Source organism: Castor canadensis, chromosome 5 (assembly GCF_047511655.1).
Source record: "Castor canadensis chromosome 5, mCasCan1.hap1v2, whole genome shotgun sequence".
Classification (NCBI taxonomy): Eukaryota; Metazoa; Chordata; class Mammalia; order Rodentia; family Castoridae; genus Castor; species Castor canadensis.
The window spans coordinates 111,308,539-111,328,536 of NC_133390.1; the positions used below are offsets into that span (position 1 = coordinate 111,308,539).

The 19,998-nt window shown below is 38.3% G+C and overlaps 1 protein-coding gene and 1 long non-coding RNA gene across 9 annotated transcripts in view; one reads left to right on the forward strand and one right to left on the reverse strand.

The window, feature by feature from the left end:
• Veph1 (ventricular zone expressed PH domain containing 1) overlaps positions 1-13,305 on the forward strand; it is a 297,471-nt gene extending 284,166 nt beyond the window's left edge. For 5 of the 8 annotated variants that reach the window (XM_074073906.1, XM_074073905.1, XM_074073904.1 and 2 more), the window contains exons 13-14: positions 4,450-4,586; positions 8,642-13,301. In XM_074073906.1, coding sequence (XP_073930007.1) covers positions 4,450-4,586; positions 8,642-8,878 — 374 coding nt within the window. In that variant the 3' untranslated portion in view covers positions 8,879-13,301. Of the gene's footprint in view, positions 1-4,449; positions 4,587-8,641 lie in introns of all 8 variants that reach the window. The other 3 variants (XM_074073910.1, XM_074073909.1, XM_074073911.1) reach the window with 2 other exon arrangements.
• The window catches only part of LOC141423305 (uncharacterized), a 79,563-nt gene continuing 67,227 nt past the window's right edge, over positions 7,663-19,998 (reverse strand). Inside the window, exon 3 of the long non-coding RNA XR_012448059.1 lies at positions 7,663-7,898. This is a non-coding gene — a long non-coding RNA (uncharacterized lncRNA). The remainder of the gene's footprint in view (positions 7,899-19,998) is intronic.

Consider the following 19,998-nt stretch of genomic DNA (forward strand, 5'->3'; position numbering starts at 1 on the left):
AACTCTTTCCTGGACTTCACATCTGGAAAATCTTGAACTGGTTTATTTCCTCAGCCCTCAGCCCATGACTTTGTCCCTGAGCAAACTTGCTCTGAGTCCACTGATTCTTCCAGTTTCTTTAGGTTCTTCCGTGTGTTTTCCCTTGAACATCTTTCACCACTCTCCTGGCAAAATTCTTTCTCCCTTCTTCATCAGGAGCTCTGGTCTCCTGTCACCTCTTTCCAACTAGAAGTGGAATTTCCTCTCTGCAGGTGGGTAGCACTTCGCTTTTACTTCTCCAATGGCATTTTCCAACTCTACATTGAACTGTACAGTTCATAAAATGCTTTACTCCAAGATGATAAGTTCATGCTCCCTGGCAGCTGGGTTCTGCAACCTCTCAGATCCTAACATAGTGTCTCATAGCTTATCTGTGCTCAAAAACTATACGTGGAATGGATGGTAGTGGACAGATGGGCAGGAGAATTTATTTCTTCATTCCTCCTGCTGAGTGACTTCTCGTCTTTAAAGCATCTGTTTGTTTCACTATTACTTATCTACTTTGAGTAAGTGCAGTACCTTCAAATGCATTTTTTTATCAAATACATTCAAATCTTGGTGCACAAAACTCATACAATTAATGTATAATGTATAAATATTTGTATTGTATTCTAGAAAACTTTTAAATTCATAAACATGGTAACAACTGGAATTCCAATCACACTAGAAAATTCAGCATAATATTTCATATCTGTTGCAGACAGTTGATATTTAAGGAAAGGACCATGTTGATAGAGACTAAGCCATTATAAAGTAAGAAAATGTTTGAATATGTTTCCATTACATTGCAAGCAAGATTATTTTAGATATATGATCTTCTCTCATCCTATCATTCCACATCTTATTTTTCAAATAGAATAAGAAAAAATTAGCCCCTTGCTTTAACCATGAAGGGGCTGTGGTATTGTATGAGAATTACTTGCTTAGAAGGCTATTCTGTGGATGACAAACTTATTAAAATGACACATGTCCAATCATATATGTGGTAGAAATAATCGCAAACAAAAATTTTAAAGACATGAGATACCAGCTCAAAAGTTTTTAAATCTTTCTCTCTCTCTCTCTCTCTCTCTGAATTCTCTGAAACTAACTCTGATGCCTAAATTTGGACCCTAGCATTCAGACGCTTTAAAGTTCTGCTGATATTTCCTTCTTTAAACAATTCCCATGAGGAAACCTAAAACTTGGAAGTGTTGATGTGCCCACTGTAGAGGAGCGAATAAAGTAATCTTAAACTGACAGAGGCCACTGTGGCAAGATGACCAAGAAGTAGTGAAGAGGTCTGGTAGAGATGAGCCAATTCGGGTTGTAATAACCATGTGCATGGAAGCAATACTAGGAATCTCTCTGCATAGCTATCTTTATCTAGAGTTAACAAAAATGCTATGTCCTTCTTATTATCGCTTATGTTTTCTCTTCAACAAAATTCTCCCCTAGAAGCGAGGGGATTGGGGGAGAGAGGGAGAGAAGAAGGAGCCAGGGGGGAGAGATGGCCCAAACAATGTATGTGCATGTGAATAAATGAATAAAAAATTAAAAATTAATAGATAAATAAACCCTTCCCATAACCTTTTTCCCTAGTGCTAATTTTCATGAGGCGTCAATGAAATCACTTTGCTTTAGCAACGTAATTCTGAAATCCTTTCTCCTCTGACCCCAGTAAGTTCATCATTTTGCCTTGAGTCTCTCATCACAGGCACCATGGTTATGATACCTTGTTCACTCCACATCTCTAATGATTCTTTCAACAATTTTGCCAAGTGTTCCTTGCAAAGTTTTGTCCAACACACTCTTCACGTGAAGCATTTGGATCTTATCTTGAAGGAGAAATATAGTAGCAAATCCCCTATCTCAGATTCAAGGATCATGTGCTTAAATATTAACTAAATCAATCATGATTTTAAACAGTATCATAACCATTTCCAATGCTCCTTTGAGTAAACACAGAAGACTGAGAAATGAAAAATGTGCTGTTATTAAGCATCATTATATTAAATCACCTTACCATTAAAACCATAGCAAGAAAGCAATGCGATTACAAACTGTGAAGTGAAACCTTTAATAAAAGGGAGGGAGGGAGGATACAGTGCCTTGCTGCACTTCGCCATCGGCCTAATATCCTCCACACATCTTGATTTTTGACCTCTCAACATCCCTGTTAACAGGATGGGGCCGTTGGTCTTCCGTTTTTGCTGATGAGTGAACTGAAGCTGAGAAGACTAATCTCAATCTTCTGAATTCATATTCAAAATCCTTGAACATCACCACTGCAGTAGCATTTTTTTCTAATTTGAAGACATGGAAATGAATATTTAAGTTCTTACATCTAATTTTTGACTTGAGATTTTGTTGTTGGTTTTTATTTTTCTGATTTTTTTGGGGGGGGGCATTGTTTGAGCTTTTTTGTTTTGGGGTTTTGTTTTATTTTTGCCTTTTCTTCCCCCTTGGGTTTTCTCTTGAAACTTTCTTTTCCTCCTTCCACATAAGCTGCTGCTCCCTTTGTGACCCTGAAGATGCTATCAGGAACATTTACCAAACCCTGGCCCAGACAGACATGCTGAGGCTGTTCTTGCTCTGGGGATTGCATGGCACAGAGAAAGACGTGGGGTCAGAAGTGCCTTCACTGCAGAGTGTGGAAGCCACACAAAGGAAGCCACCACTATGTTTATAGAGAATTTAAGTTTGCATAGAGCAATTGCTAGCTTGCTTTAACAAGGCTCTAAACCAGACGGTTTCTAGGAGAGTGATTCTAGGGTTTGAAGTCAGGGCCTCACACTTGGTAGGCAGGTGCTCTACCACTTGAGCCATGCTCCCAGCTCTTATTTTATTTTTAACACAGTCTTGCATTTATGCCCAGACGGGCTTGGATCATAATCCTCCTATTTATGGTTCCTGCAGAGATACGGTGACAGGCACAACCACCATGTCTAGCTTTTATTAGTTCAGATGGGATCTTGCTAACTTTTTGCCTGGGCTAGCCTCTTTCCTCCCAATCTCCACTCCCTGAGTAACTAGGATTATAGGCCTGAACCACTATGCCCAGCTTCAAATAATTTTCTTTATACTGATTATCAATTAATATATGTTGAATTCATGCTCCCCCTACCCTCTGCTATACACAGTACTAGCCACCACAGAGGTCCTCAGAAGGTAGAAGACAATTGTTTGGAAAAGACCTCAGCCACTTCAGTGGTCGGGAAAGCCTGACCATGTAAATGCATTCATACAGCCCCTCACCCAAGTCACTCACTCCTTATTCTACCATTATCATTATAATGTATTTTATACACTGTAATAGTTACTTTTCTCATTGTGTGACAAGATACCTGATATCAACAACTGAAAGCGGGAAGGATTTATCTTAGCTCACAGTTTCAGGGGCGTCAGTCCATCATGGTGGGAAGCCTGTGGCCGAGAGGAGCAGCTCATATCACGGCAGCCAGGAAGCAGGGAAGCGGAAATACAGGGGGAGCCCAGAACAAAACATAGCCCCAAGGACACACTCCTAGTGGTCCGCTTCCTCCAAGTAGGTGTCACCTCCTACCTGGCACCACTTTCCAATAACGCCGTCATACTGCGAATCCATCAGGTCAGAACCTTCATGATCTACTCGTCTCTGGAAATGTCACCATACACACCCCAAGAGGGGGACTTTACAAATCCCTTAGGAGTTTTCAATTCAATCAAGTTGACAATTAAGATTAATCACCACACGTGTATTTTCCATTTTTAGCTTTAATTTAAAAATAACAGCAGAATAGCCGATTGAATAGTCAAATGTTCCAAGGAAGTACTTTGAGCTGTTCAGTAGGAGAAGATGGCAATGTGGAGAGGAGAGAGAAGATGAGTTTCAGAAAGTGGAAATGTGTACATAGAAATGGGAATGCTGGCCTTTGAAATCTATGATTTATTTATAAAACTATGTTTCTAAGTAGTTCACATGTCATAAAAAATAGAAATTTGTTTTTTATTACCTAGTTACTAGCAAAATCAATAGTAGGAAATGAGCTTATAAGATACCAAATATTTTGTGCCAAAATTTCAAACTTTATTTTAAACTGATATGGTAATTCCAATCTAAGGAACAGAATATCAAGAAACAAAAAAGTTAGGAAACACAGAAAGCAGGGTGTCTGGATGAACTTAAATACTGCTAACCAGATGCTCTTTTGAAGAATTAATTCCTTTTGAAAATCTCAAAGAGGGCTTTCATTTCTTTTTCATTATTATGTCTGAATTGTATATTCTTTTAGAGACAAAGCAGGAAAAGTTAACCAAATTCACAAAGTATAAACCTGCTTTTCAAATCTGCTCCCTGGGTTCTGGTTCACTGTACAATTCTGACCTTTGGTCACTTGCCAAAACCAATAACGGAAGGTAAATGACATGATCATTCTGCTACTTCAACAGTTGTAAATCAAGATGGCCAGCCCCTCATAGAAGGAAAACTTAAAGAGAAGCAAGTCAGGTGGAAGTTCATGAAAAGGTGGAAAACTCGTTATTTTACGCTGGCTGGAAACCAACTTCTGTTTCAAAAAGGAAAATCTGTAAGTTCTTCTGGCATTTTATGCTTGCATATTTTGGTTTTAAGCTTTAGAAATTGAACTACAGATTAACTACTTGGCAGTCTTGACTCAAACATCATGCTTTTTGTTTTCTTATGGACCCCTACATAAATTTATGGCTATGATATTGATTCTGATTTTTTAAATAACTATGGGTTATATTTGGAGGTGAAAGTCCAAGAAAAGGGAATCGTGGGCAGGAAGGAAGGAAGGAAGGAAGGTTGATTTGTTTTAAGTTCCTTTAGTAGTCAACAAAGTTCAACTTTATTTAGGAAAAATATTATCTTTCATTCATTTGATGTTCAGTTAATGAGTAAAATAGAATTAATAAATATTAATTTAATGTAATTTTCACCCTTGAATGAGGATGCTCAGTAAATATCGAAATTCTGAATTTTCAGTAGGATTCCCCTGAAATAGCATCCCATTTCAATCAGTTACCCTTTTCTTCTTTTCAAAACAGTTTATTTATTATTAAACTCTACTCATTCAGAATCCAGGCAAATGAAATCTTTTGACCAAATCTTGGCTATTTTTAAATATAACCGTAATAGAAAACATTGATTCAGTGCTTCTGTGCCAGCACTATCATTAGTGCCATTTTACAGATGAAGAATCTCAGGCTTAAAAAGACTGAGTGGCTTGTCCAAAGAACGAGATAACAAAGTGAGGAAGGGTAAGACTGGAGCCAAGTTCAGGCAGTGTGCCATCAAAGCATGTTCTAAAATGAGGATCCTCTGTTCTTCCCATGTACACTTAAAATACAGAGCCAGGATAAACTGTATTAGTCTGCTATCCCCACAGAAGCAGAATCACTAGAACACACACATTTTGTGTAAGTAATAAATGCTAATAAAAATAGGAAAAAATAGGATGCATACAGATACAGAAGGGATTTATTAGAATTATCTCACATAGTTACAGAGGCTAAGAAGTTTCACAATATGCCATCAGGAAACTGGAGAGCCAGGAAAATTGATGGTGTAATTCAGTCCAAGGCCTAAGACCTAGGAGTTAAGAAAATCAATGTGTCTGAGGCCAAAGACCCAGAACTGGGGAGGGTGGGGAGAGGGACTGCTGTAAGTCCCACAGTCCAGAGCCCAAGAACCAGCAGTTCTGATGTCAGGGAGCAGAAGAAAATGAATGTCTCAAATTAAGATGAGAGAACAAACTTGCCCTTCTGTGGTGAGGGTAGATCTCTACTAATCAGTCTACTGATTCAAATGTTAATCTCCTCTGTGAACACCTTCATAGAAACACTCAGAAATCATGTTTTCACAGTTATCTGGGTACCCATTAGCCTAGTCAAGTTGATATATCATATAAGCCAAACTCTAATGAATGAATGAAAATGTTATTTAAAAATTACAATTCACTCTGTGCATAGGCACCATTTCTTTAGAGTTCTCACTGTAAAACTTATTTGAGCCTTTTACTCAACAGGAATCAAATATGGTATATCTGAATTATGACAAATTTCAATATAAGACTTCATGTCAACTTTCTGAATGAAAAATAATATTTTTGTGACACTTTAAATACACCTTACTTTCTTGATGTGTGTTATAATATATAACAGTGGGCTTTTCTATGGCCAAAGATCTTTTTGAAATGGAAGTATTAAACTATTCAGTTTAAACACGTATTGGAGGTTTTAAAAAAAATGGCATAGGTTTATACTGGAGCATTTTTAAAGTGTTTAAAGTAACTTTGAATTTCCTGTGTTTACTCAAGAGATCAAGAATGGAAATGAAGATGTAAAGATTTCTCAGATCCCTTAAGACAAAGCAGACTTAGTTAATAAAAATGTTTCTCCAGAACTCAAATCATGACCTATGGACTTTTTAATTTGGGGATTGTAAATAATGTTTAAAGAATAAGCTATTTTCAAATTAGCTAACTTGTTTGACATCTTTATCAGGGAATAATGGTTTGACATTCCAGATATCTGACAGAACATGTAGCTCGAAGAGTGGGAAATCATATGATACAGGGTGAGGGCTCCAGCGAAATTTCTCTCATCCCCAGGGGCACAATAACCTACCAGTGGTCAACAGTCCTGCTGAAACTGCAGCCACACCATACAAAAGCTGTTCTTTCAAATAAGAGAAATGTACATTTCAGAATGAAAACTGAGGCTGAACCATTATAGTATAATTTTTTACTTTTCCATCCTTCCTTTTTTTGGGGGGGGTAGTACTGAGGTTTGAACTCAGGCCCTCACACTTGCTAGACAGGTGCTCTACCACTTGAGCCACTCCACCAGCCCTTACTTTTCATCCTTAATGTCTTGATCTCCCCCAACCAGCAAGGCAACAGTGATTTTCTGCTTTCTGTCTATTCCTGTCTTAGTTGATTCATTGTTCCTCTTTAGATTACTATAGTAACTTTTTTCCTCATCAGTTCCTCCAGTTATCAATTTCTATACCATAAACTAATTCAAAGAAATGCAGTTTTATTATTGTCAGATGTTTAATAAAGTATTGTGTACTCTAGATGTCTTCAAAATTCATCCTGTAAATCCCCTAAACTAATTTTAGACATCTTGAAATACCTTGGAGCATTTTAAGCTGCATCAACACATTTATCATAAGTTTAGACAGTTGCACAGACTGTAATTTCTGCTGAATTGTAAATTTTGACACTTTCCTTTAAATGTAATTACTGGAATCAAATACCATAGTATTTTGATACCTAACATCATCCATTTTAAAAAACTATACAAAATAATTCTTCCATAATAGAGATTTTTACATCATTTCTTTCTTCCTTGGGTTCATATTTCTGTTCTACCTCTCCCTAGCAATTTTATCCCAATTGCCCTATCATTTTTCACTGTAATAAAATTATGTGTAGAAATTGAAATTTGTTTTGACTTGTTGTGACCATCAATCTAAGTATTAAGATTTTTTTCTGATTGGGTTATCTTTTCAAAAAGGTTATATCATTGGGCTGGAGGTGTGGCTGAAGTGGTAGAGTGCCCGCCTAGTAAGCATAAGACCCTAAGTTCAAACCTCAAAACCACCAAAAAAAGAAAAATTCCTTTAAAGTTATGTCATTTACAAAAATCCATAAATATAATGCCAAATTTTATAAATAATCATTAAATATTAAAATGGGAGATACTATCTACTAATGAAATGGATAGAGATTCCATTTCCCTGATTGAAGAATACTTGCCTGACACCAACATGCTGAATTGTTTTTTTTGTTCGGTGCTCCTAAGGATTTTCCAAGCTGGACAGCACATCATGCCACAGAAAGTTTGGGATGAGTGAGAAGGGTGCCTTTTCACTAGAAAGGGAAAAAAGGATGATTGTAAGAGGGGGTGTGGGAAAAGAGAATTGGCAAGATTCTCAATCACAGGTACATTTTCCAGGAGACAAAATCTATTCATGGATCTTCAAGACCTGAAATTGCTTTAAAGAAATTTTTAATTGCTGTAAAACCATGAATGCTAGCCCAGTGTGATGATGACCCTGGTGTTATAGAAATGCTTAAACTTCTCCTTTCAGAGAAACAAATGTAACATCATTAACTATGCCTTCACATCGTGTACACAGACTAAGCTGCAGACATTTCAAAAGATCTGTTCTACTGAACCATTAGAACCCTGTTTACTCAATTAAGGGCTTGGCAAATGCTCTATCAGAGGATAAAGGAAAACTCCATGCCAGGCCTCCTAACTATCTGAAATTCTGAGTTAATAGTTCTCCAAATTATACTGCTATCTTTTGCTCTTTTAATACAGTGCCAACAGAAAGGGAGAGAAAAATCAAAGAACCATGAATTAAGCATTTTCCCAATCTCACTTGATAATAACTTTCTCTAAATTGTCTGTCTTGTACCAATTTATGACACTATGATAGAGGCCCAATTGCTAAGTCCTTTGGTTGTTCCAATGGTTTTTTGAGGCCTTAGCACCCTATTGGAAAGGTCTTAAACTACAGGACGTGGAAGGACTTGGCCCTCATGGAAAAAGGAGCCAGAGATCTAGCAGGAGCCAGCTCATGTTCTTGCCTTTCCATGTATTTCAGAAAGATGATCCCGACGACTCCCCAATAGAACTCAGCAAAGTACAGAGTGTGAAAGCTGTGGCCAAGAAACGCAGGGACCGCTCTCTCCCTCGGGCTTTTGAAATCTTTACAGACAATAAAACCTATGTGTTCAAGGCCAAGGATGAGAAGAATGCAGAAGAGTGGCTGCAATGCATCAATGTGGCAGTTGCCCAGGCAAAAGAGAGGGAAAGTAGAGAAGTGACCACATATCTGTAAGGATTTAAATGCCACCTCATGTGACTGTGTACAACAGGCATTGCCAATGTCAACAAAAAGAGAGACAGCCACCAAACCAGGCTGATTTTTAGTAAATGCCAGTGGAATCGTGGTCCCTAAGAAAAAGAGCCTAAAATGGTATGATTTTCAGTAAATGTATTGCCCTAATGACTGCTGTTTAAACTCTAGGACGTTTGTATGAAGCACATGGGAAAAGAAGCTACAGAACACTCACTCAGAGCACGTGGACCAGAAAGGGACAAGTCACTCACGATGAACTTCTATAGACATGGCATTTAAAACTAAGAAAATGTTAAATGATAACCTGAGCTACCTTTCCTGAGGCATGACAAGCAACTCTGGTGAAAATTAGTTTGTCAAAGGTATTAAAAATTAAAAAAAAAACTATTGGGGAAAGTTAAACATTGGTACACTGAAGAAAACCACTTAACTTGCTTAGAGACATAATTATATTTACTCTCTCAATACAGATGTGCTGTCGTGGTAAAATGGTTCTCAAGTTAAACCAGTTACATAATTAAATGTCTATATTTCAGAACTGCTTATTAAGTTTTTTCTCTCAGATTCTTATAATATAATCTAAACTTTATTAATTAGTTTAGATTCTACTTGCCCAAGGCAGCAAGTGTACAATAGTGTAGACAGCCATCTCTCTCTTTCAAATGTGTGTCATCTCCATTAAGCTTGACAATTTTAAAGTTCTATCTTTTCTTCTTTGTGTTCATCCTTGTATATCTCCAAATTACAAACATTACCCATATATATAAATTTTTAAATTAAGATGTCATGGACAGAATTCTAAGAAGACTCCCAGTGACACCTTGGTATAATTTCCTCACCTTAAGTGAGGATGGGACCTGAAGCTTGCTTCTAACCAAGATAATATGACAAAAGTAATGGGATGTTCTCTCCCATGATTATGTTATATTCTGGCAAAAGTGAAAAGATTTTGCATATGTAATTAAGGAACTTAATTGGCTGGCTTTGAGTTCAAAGAGACATTGTGGATGGGCCTGACCTAACCAGGTAAGTTCTTTAAAACAGGGTGAACAAGTCAGAAACCCTCCTCCCAGCTTGAATAAGAATTCTGCTACAGCAACGAAATGAATTTTGCCAGCAACCATGACACTGGAAGAAAGCTCTGAAACTGAGGTCTGAGCCTAGCACTAGCCACAACCTTACTTCCATCTTTGAGGAATCCTGACCACAGGACTCAAGTAAGCCATGCTTGAACTTTTGGCCCACAGAACTTTGAGAAAAGAAATATATATTGCTTTAAACTGCTCAGTCTGTGGTAATTTTTATGCATTGACAACAATGTCAAAACTAACTTGGAATATATGGACAAAAACTTTTTCATTGTAATTTATTATGTAGTTTTGAGGCAGGCTAAGATAAGGACTCTTATAACTTAACATTATATTTTAGATTAAACATTTTTTTCTCACTCTCTGAGCTTCTCTTTCTATTGCAAAAATTTTTAATAGCTGCCAAAGCTCCTTTCAATTGTAAATATGTACAGATTGTTGATACCTTAGCCCAAACCACCACCCCAGTCCAGGGACACCCAAAGCCCTCCCCACTCACACAAGGTTTTTCAATGAATGAATGAATGAATGGTGATATTCCATGAGAAAATTCAGAAGCAGCAGTTTGAGAAACAAGGCAAATGGTAAAATGATCAAGAACCACCAAGGTTTTTCCCCTTCCACAGGTTAGCACAAGTTTTAAAAGAACCTGGATACAGGAAGAGCTCCTCTCTGCTTCTGCCTCATACCTGGGCCATCATAGCTGTTTGTAACTTTCCCCACTAACTTTAAATAAAACTTTAGTATCACCCTCACTGCATCTCCATATCTTGACTGGATACATCCAGATAGGATGTAAGAATCTGGGTTTTTCTGTTTAATGGTCTAGCTCTCCCTAGCCACTCTGACTTCCTGTGTTGCCATATGCTCTCTCTCTCTTGCACACACTCCTACCATTGTGATACTATCCGCTGTGACAGCCTCAGTGGAGTCAGCTCAGGCCACTGCCATGCCCTTGAACCTCCAGAACTGTCAGCTACATAAACTCTTTTCTTTACAAAGGTAACTCAGCCTCAGAGATTTAATTATAGTATGGAAAACAGACGAATACAAATGACAGGCAGGGAAAATACTGTGAAAATATTAGGAAGATTAATAAAATTAGGAATTAGTAAAACTGATAGAGTACTGGTGATTGGATGGAACTGAAATACAGGAAGGGACAGGCAAGCATCCTTGCTGATTCCTAGGTGCTTTCTTGGGAGACAGAATGAACGATGGTGATATTCAGTGAGAAAATTCAGAAGCAGCAGTTTGAGAGAGGAGGCAAATGGTAAATTTTTGGCTGACATCTAAAAGACACTCACTTTTTAAGTTGTAATTAAATTTATTTTAACTGATACTTAAAAATACAATTATACGTATCATTGGATTACCATATGATGTTTTGGTACATATACAGTGGATCCTTCGTAACCCAGGATCTACAGTTCCAAGGAGTCACCATGCAGGAAAATCCGCACATGCCCAGAAGGCACAGAGCGCAGCACTGTATGGCAGATGGTGGCTTCATACAGCCCAACTTCTGCTAAAGACATGGGCCTTTCAACAAATCTCAAAATTTTCTGTTATCGGTTCAATTAAGCACATTCACTTTTATCTTGTTTTTTGGGGCACTGTTTGCTTGGGGGTGGGGGCAGGGAAACACTCAACAGATTGCACAGTGATTTAAGCAAAACTGCTAACAATGTAGGACTTGAACTGCAGAATTCATGCATAGGAATTTAAGTTTTGGGGCTTGAGATTTCTTTTGATTTTTTTTTTTTTACCATTATTGATCAAAACAGTGTGTGATAAATCTACAAATAAGGCAGGTTAACTGGGTACATTGTATAAGCAGGTTAAATGTATTTATCAATTCAAATATTTTTGCTACTGCATGACAAAAAACATCCAAAATCCTTTCTTGTCATTTTTGGAGATACACAGTACACAATCATTGTCTCTGGTAACCGTACTGTGCAGTTGCACACCAGAACTGCTACTTAACTCCTACCTGCAATTTACCACCCACATTGGTCAACATTTCCCCATAAATGTAATTTTGATGTATACAGAGTATAGATAGGGATTCACATTGGACTAGAAACATATCTTCTTACACAAATTGGGCAGAAGGAGAGGATTTAGTTGTAAATGATTCTTTATATTATTTTAAAATCCGAAACCTTTTTTATTTATTTCTTTTTTGGGGGAGGTGGTACTAGGTTTGAACTCAGGACTTCATGCTTGCAAGGCAGGTGCTCTACAACTTGAGTCGTGCTTCTAGCCCTTTTTATTCTGGTTTTTTTGAAGATAGGGTCTTGCTTTTGGGCTAGACAAGCCTGGACCACAATCTCCTATTTTATGCTTCCCACCTTTGCTGGAACAATAGGCATGTACTACCACACCCAGCCTTTTCCCATTGAGATGCGGTCTTGCAAACTTTTTTGCCCGGGTTGGCCTGGAACCACAATCCTCCTGATCTCAGCCTCCCAAATACCTTGGCACATGCCACTGCACCCAGTTATTGGTTGAAATGGGGCCTTACAAGTTTTTGCCAGAGCAGGCCTCAAATTTCGATCCTCCTGATCTCAGCCTCCCAAGTAACTAGGATTTCAGACATGAGCCACTGGCACCTGGCTTACCAGCCCATCGTTAAGGCCCAGTGATGAATAACCCTAGCCGTTTTAATCAGATAGTCACAAAGTGTTAGGTGGCACTGCAATAGTTATTAACAATTTGAATTCTCACAATGAGCTTAAAACCCCCATACTGAGAACGTGCTGTGTTAACAGTGGCCAAGCACTGACTCTTTTTTCACTGGGTGCTTAGTCTAAGGAAGGAATGTGCCTCCAACACAGCGTGAAGGGAAAGAATTACTTTTACTACTTATTACAGTCTTCGTGATTGACTTAGCCAATGCCTCTACTTTACAAAACTCAGTGCCTGTGAACCAGATCTAAGAAGAAATAAATATGTGAAATATAATGAATAGTCTTTCTGCTTTTACTCCATGATGTAGCAAGCCAATTCTCCTGGGTTCAGAACCACACTAGGAATTTCAAAATCACAGGCTTCCTGAGGGTATTTCTGTCCCTTCCACCCCTGCTGCCACAGGCTCACCACAGACTGGCCTTTCCCAAGAGAGTGGCCATTCCTGATCCTGATTGAAGAAGAAACCATTTTGCTAAAATGCTTAAACCTCAAAAAAATGTTCATATGAATAAAATTATCATGGGCAGACACTCAAATGGTTTCCATTTTTATTTCATTTTGATTCTTTTCCAGATAACCTTGGATATGTAGATATGTGGGGCGTGGGGTATCTCATCTGATTATTTCTTGAGGACCTGGACTTTGGTAAAAATTACATGTTCCACACTTTTCTACTACTGTGTTTTTCAGAATCCTTGGCTGTTGATGTCAAGGAGAATTTGCTGAATCATCTTTAATTTACCTACTTTCCCTAGACACCTTCAGGTCCATTTGTGCTGCTGACTAATTCTCAAGGATAAAGATAGATTCCCATTTTAGAAACAGCTGTGAGATAAGGCAATATGTGAGCTGAATTCAAGATGCCCTATAGAAAAACAAACCACATGGTTAAGTGCTCTAAAAGAATTTCCAGTCCCCCAAATCTAAGCTTTTAGAAGAATCCCTGAAAATAATCTAAAATATCTTGTTCCATAGTAATGTCTATGTAGAGCCCCTAGGACCATTCCTCACAGATGTTCCTGAAAGGCAAAGGGGCTGGAAAATCAGGATAGTGTCTACTGAAATGGGAGAGTTGAGAGAAAACCGCCACAGGTTCTGCTCCTAGACACATGAGAATCCAAGTTCTTGAAACTCTAGGTTGCCAACCCGAGCAAGTCATTCATCTTTCGTCTCGAGCTTGGGCATAACAATATAGAGCAGAGCTGGTGCAAGGCATATGCCATGTAAGAACATCTAGCAGAGAACCCTTAATTTAATAAGCACTTGATCAAGTCACCCCATTTCCTTTCTTTTGCCATTAAGTAAGGGGAAAAAAAATCTTCCCAATGAAACTGATGCTATGTCTCAATGAGGTGGTAGTGTTACTTCAAAATAATGGTTATTCTGAGGGGCGTGGCAGTTTCTCCTGACTCTAGGTACATGGCTTAACACATGGTAGGTAATTCTTTTATCCTTTTCTCAACAAGAAAATGAAGTATAGCTTTATCTATTGGATAATGTTTTCCTTTCTTATTTGGTGGTTGGTTTGCAAGACCACCTGGAATCATGGTCGCTCCTCCAATGATGGCTCCTTGGTTCACTAATATCGCATTTCATTTCACTCCTCTTTTTCCATGCTTTTCTGTGTACCTGATAACTTTTTGTTAAGAATCAATTAATATTGCAATTTAAGGCCTACTATCAGCAATTAATACATGCAGTGCCAACCATCCACATAACTCAACTGAAGTGACAACACAAAGAGCTAAGACCAAGTTTGCACACAACACACACCTAGTCAAAGTCATTCCCCCAAGACAATCATGCAAAACATCACATACAATTTCAGAGATGTTAGAATGTGAGAGAACAAAATGTAAAGCAATGAATAAAAGTTAAATATTTGTTTAAGAGTTCTATACAGGGTTATTTACTGTATTCAAGACTGTGTTAAGATTTTGTGAACAAAATATCTCCAGTGCATTCATTTTCAAAGGTGTGAGATCAACCATTCCTGTGGATGCTCACCCTCTCTTTTGACAGGAATAAGGATGGCTAATGTTTCTGATGCCTCTATATCCCCTTCCTGTGCTCACCTTTACCCAGCTACCCTTCCCTAGTTGGGAAGATGGATAGAGAATGGGCCAAGGTGGGCAAGGCAGAGTTGGGGTGCATGTGGTATGCACAGACTGGGAAACCTAGAAGTAAAATCAGGATTGTATCTAAAGAGGAATTCCTGATCAAGTAAGAAGACTGTTTCCACAACAGACCTTCAAAGTCAACCATACAAAAGAGTAGGGAAGCAAGGCCTGGAACCAAGGTGGAAATTGGGGAACCAGGGAAGAGCAGAGGGAGGCATAGACAGAGTGGGTGGAATAGATGCTGGGTCGTATAACCTTGAGAGGAACAGTACAGTTCCTGTGGCTGGGTTTGCACATGCTCTTGCCTAGATGGGAAGGTTCTGCTGAATGTGCTTTGATAAGAAATTTACACTACCTCTTACATATCCTTCTATTACCAGATTTTGCAAGACCCTACAGTCATGTGTTTGACACAACAGCACCTGGCTCTGGTGGATGACTTAGCTCTTGAGAACCCCAGCTTGGCAAAGCATATTCCATATTGACATTCTTTTCATTCCCCCATCCTCAACCCAGACATACTTAATTTATTTACTTCAAAGAAAAATTTCCTAGGGGCATAAAAAGAAGGGTTAGAAATCCTAGAACTGTCTTGTGCATTTGTCTATAAAATGATAAACAGACACATTGTGTTTACATACTCCTTGATGTCTTTTTTGATAGAACTTTTTAAAGCTTACTTCAAATAGAAAGGAAATGCATTCCATTTTCTTTCAATAAATGAAATGTTTAGAATTCACTTTCATACTGAGAATCTAGAAGAATTATTAAATATTCAAATAATGGAAAAATGTAAAGTATTCAAACAATGGCAGATACAATGCTACCCTTTATAAGAATACAATGTTCCATGAGACTTCATTGGGAACTAAGGGGGAAGAAATCTAAAAGTTTAAGTTCTAATTTTTCCTTTTTTTAGAATTCTTTGTTACCTTGTTTCATTTTTCTGTTTTTAACTACCAGTCGACTCATGTCAGTAAGATATCCATAGTATATATCCATATGCATACACTTTTACACAGGTGTTAAATAATTGTTTCAAATGTGTTTTGTAGAAATCAATCTTACTGCTCATTATCTTGTATTAGATTTATATCTCTAATCACTCCATCCATCCACTCCCCCAAAGCTGGAATTTCAGATAATCAGAAAAAACATTATATGTATTCCGCTGTGCCTAATGGAGCTTCACTTCTACACCCAAGATTTCCTTTGGGAGTATTCTGTTCCCTCTTAACTCAGAGCTATTACAGGATGGAGGAAATGGTCTTTCTCTTATAAGAGAAAAAATAATGATTCTATTTGCCAAGCTAGCTCATAAACCCTCAAATCAGAATATGGTCTGTCTTTTTAATTAAGCCAAAACCACAGTTTTGAAATGTCTTTCCTAGATCAACCATAATACTGAGGTATGTGTGCCAAAAGTGCTGCTCTGAGAACATTTTTATCATTTCTTGCTTGTATATCTCACAGAGGATATCATGCTTTTCTATATAAATACCTCTCACCTACCTGTACCTGATTTTGACATCACTATAAGATTGCTGATTCCTGGAGTCCTGATGTTGTGTCAGACCCAGATGGGTACAAATCAAACTCTTCCACAGCCAGTGTTGCCACAGTGAGGTTCCAATGTAACAAGACCACTGGCAAAATGTGGGGTGGCCAAGCAAAGTCAGCCAAGTCCTTCTCAGAAGAGACTTAGCATCTATCATTCAGTAAACAGTAATTCAGGCTATTGGAAGAATCTCACAGTTTGTCAGATCCAACCTCCCCCTCCCCACTCTGGAGAAGCCCCTTCCTTTTAATCATTGGCAGGTGTGATTTCTAGCTGCTTAAATGCTTTTAGGAACAGAGGGCCCATTACTTTATCATCAGTCTACATCTTCTTAAATGCTTTCTGACTACAAAAACATTTATTGTAGAAAATTCAGAAAACACACAAAAAACTATTAAACTATAATAAAAGTTTCTCAGTCATTCAATCATTCAGAACCCAAAATCATTCAATAGAAGTGGTCAAATATAGGTTCATCACTTATAATTGTTTCTGGAAAATTCTGCCTCTCCATAATTCCTAACCTTTAATCTCAATTCTCTGTCCTGTAGCTAGGCATAATATCTGCTCCCTCTTCTCCCGAGACATCACTTCAAATAGTTTGATTCAATCATTCATTTAACAAATACTTAATGAACATTCAACATATGCCAAACACCACGCTAAGGGCAATGGGACTCAAAGACGACTAGTAAGTCATTCATGACTTCAAGATACCCAATAAGTAAATGCTATGTTAGGAATGTTTGTGCCCCCTCTCCTTAAAATATGTACATATACCTTTTCCCAGCTAGACTTGCTGATGCATGCCTGTAAGCCTAGCACTCAGGAGGCTGAGCAGGAGGATTGCTGGTTTTAGGCCAGCCTGGGCTACAGAACAAGTTCAAGGCCAACCTGAGCCTTACACCCCAATGTCATGGTATTAAGAGGTGGGGCCTTTGGGAGTTGATTAGATCATTATGTCTCCACCCTCATAAATGGAATTAGTGTCTTTATGAAAAGAGACCCAAGGATCTTATCTACCCCTTCTGCCATGTGAAGACACTATTTATGAGGAAGATGGCCCTCCCCAAGCATCAGGTCTGCTGGCACCTTGATCTTGAACTTTTCAGCCTCTAGGGAGAAATAAATTACTGTTGCTTATAACTTAACCAGCCTAAGTTATTTTATTATAGCAGCCCAAACAGACTAAGATAATAAAGATATTTTATATAGTAAGTAAATCAACACATAAAGCACCCTTTATGTGCAGAACCCACGCTGGGCATTAGGAATGTGGAGGTGAACAAGATGCCGCAATCCCATATATTCTAGTATAAAAGAAAGATGCTAAAGTCTTTTCCTAATTAATTGTGAAATTGCCACGTTACTTATACTGTACAGAAGCATACTGATAGAGGAATGTGAAACAAGAGGTGTGACCTAGTTAAGAAGTTAGGGACAACTTCCTAGAGGAAGAGACGTTGCCTGAGCTCTGAAGCAGGAGTTACTAGTCAAGGGAGAGAGGAAAGATGAGCTGACCAGAAAGAGAAGAAATGGCATGTGAGGTGACTCTGTGTGGAGAAAAAGCACACAGCACAGTAGAGGAGCCAAAACAGCCATTATGACAGAAGAGGGTTGTGAGGCTGGAAGGTGGGCATGATATGCATGCCCTGAGAGTTGGTGGGTTTAAAATATGGATGGAATGATTAGTTTAGTATTTTTATAAGATTACTCTAACTGCTGTATAGAGAATGAATCCTTGGGAGAACAAGAATAGAAATGGGGACAAAGATAGAAGGCTCTTACAATATTCCAGGCAAGAGATATAAGAATGTGAAGGAATACAGTCTCACTGGAAATGGGGGCAAAGAGGGGGGAAGTTAGATAGATATTCTAGCAATAAATACTGCAGGGCTTGTGACCGATGGGGGCCCACCTCTTGAATTCTGGCACAAGGTTCATTCATGACAGAGAGCATTGAGGTGGCAAATGTTGAGAGGCTGTCTTGTCTATGAGAGAAGCAGATTTGTAAAGAGGTCCTTACACTGTGATGCAGGGGCACTACAGAGAGAGGGAGCAGCTAACACCTCCTCTGGAGGGGCAATAATATGATGGGTATTGGAGAAGAAATCCTCCAATTTTAGCCCTCTCCTTTTCCACGCTCACAGTGAAAGGAAAGAAACAACATAAGCAAGGTCTCAGGATCAAAGACACACAACACAGACTGGCAGGGATGAGAGCAAGGGTCAGTTATGTTTAATTATTTTCTGTATTTTTCCCTTGTTTCCAAGAAATGTATGACTTTTCATAATATATATGCTATATTTGTGTGGTGGACACCAAGGCATTGCCAAAACCTCTTCAGTGAGGGACTTGGTGCCCTGGTGGCTGGAAGTGCCTTTGGTAGACAGCAGTCATCTGTCATTCCCTTCTAGGACTGCCTCAGCTACAAAGAGCCACCTGGCCACAGCCATGCCTCTTCCTGGGGCAGCTGATATCTAAGGAATGGTTAATGCAGGAAAATAAAGATACAGCCATTCAGACATTGGGACAGATTTGAGGTACATTCTAGCTACAGAGCACCCTATGTGGTTAGGTAAGACTATTTTGGGGGCTGCATGGAAGCTCAACTTCTCTTTCTTCCCAACCCTGATTCCTCTCTACTCCCCTCTACAGATGGTTTTCCCTAGGACATTCCTTAATAAACATCTTACACCTTAAACTCTGTCTCAGAGTCTCCTTCCTAAAGATGCAACCAACCTGAGAAGAAGACATAAGGTCAAAAAGAAAACAAAGTAGGAAGAATATCACCAGGATGAAGTAAGAAGATAAAAAGCATCTCATGAGGTTCTTTTGAAGGTAGGGTTCAGAGCTGGCACCATGCTTTCATGCAGCTAAAGTTAAGGAAGACATTCAATCAGAGGCATGACTCAGAGTTTCCCCAGACTAAAAATAAGCTGGTTCCACAGAGGAAGCTCTCACAATACTAAGACCCAAGAATTTGTTCCTCCAGAGCCTCACAAAGAGACCACTGTACTGTAACAATGGCCCTATCTTCCTCATAGGGCAACAGCGTGTTTCATGAGGTATGGAATATAAATCCTAGCTTACAAATTCAAACATATAAATAATGTAATTTTCTTTACTTCTTTGTATTTGAACTTAATTTATGTCTTGAGCCTTGGATTCCATTTCACCTGGTAGCAAAAAAAAAAAAAAAAAGGACTTTTAGTTCAGGATAAATTAAACTTGGAGTAGTCTTCATTTACTCACATTTTTCATAGTCTCAACAAATACACCAAATGTATTAGTTATACAACAAAGTTTACAGACCTTTGGAGTTATGGATTTTTTACCTTCAAAACCCTGACTTTTGAGACTTAAACCTTATTTCTTCAAAGCGTTATCTTTGCTGTGAGTTTCTGAAATTCAAATGCTCATCATTTACTGTTACTCCTCTCTTATTTCTTTTCAACATCTCCTTTTGAAGCAATGGATATCTCCTGCCTAGCTTGAAAGAAGATGTAGGGAGAAGGGGGAGGATAAAAGAGTACTTTAGGAGATAAAATGAATAATAAGGAATTTTTTTTAAACCTATTGGTTGATAGATTGATATTATATATATATTTTTAAAATAGCATTCCTCAGTGAAAA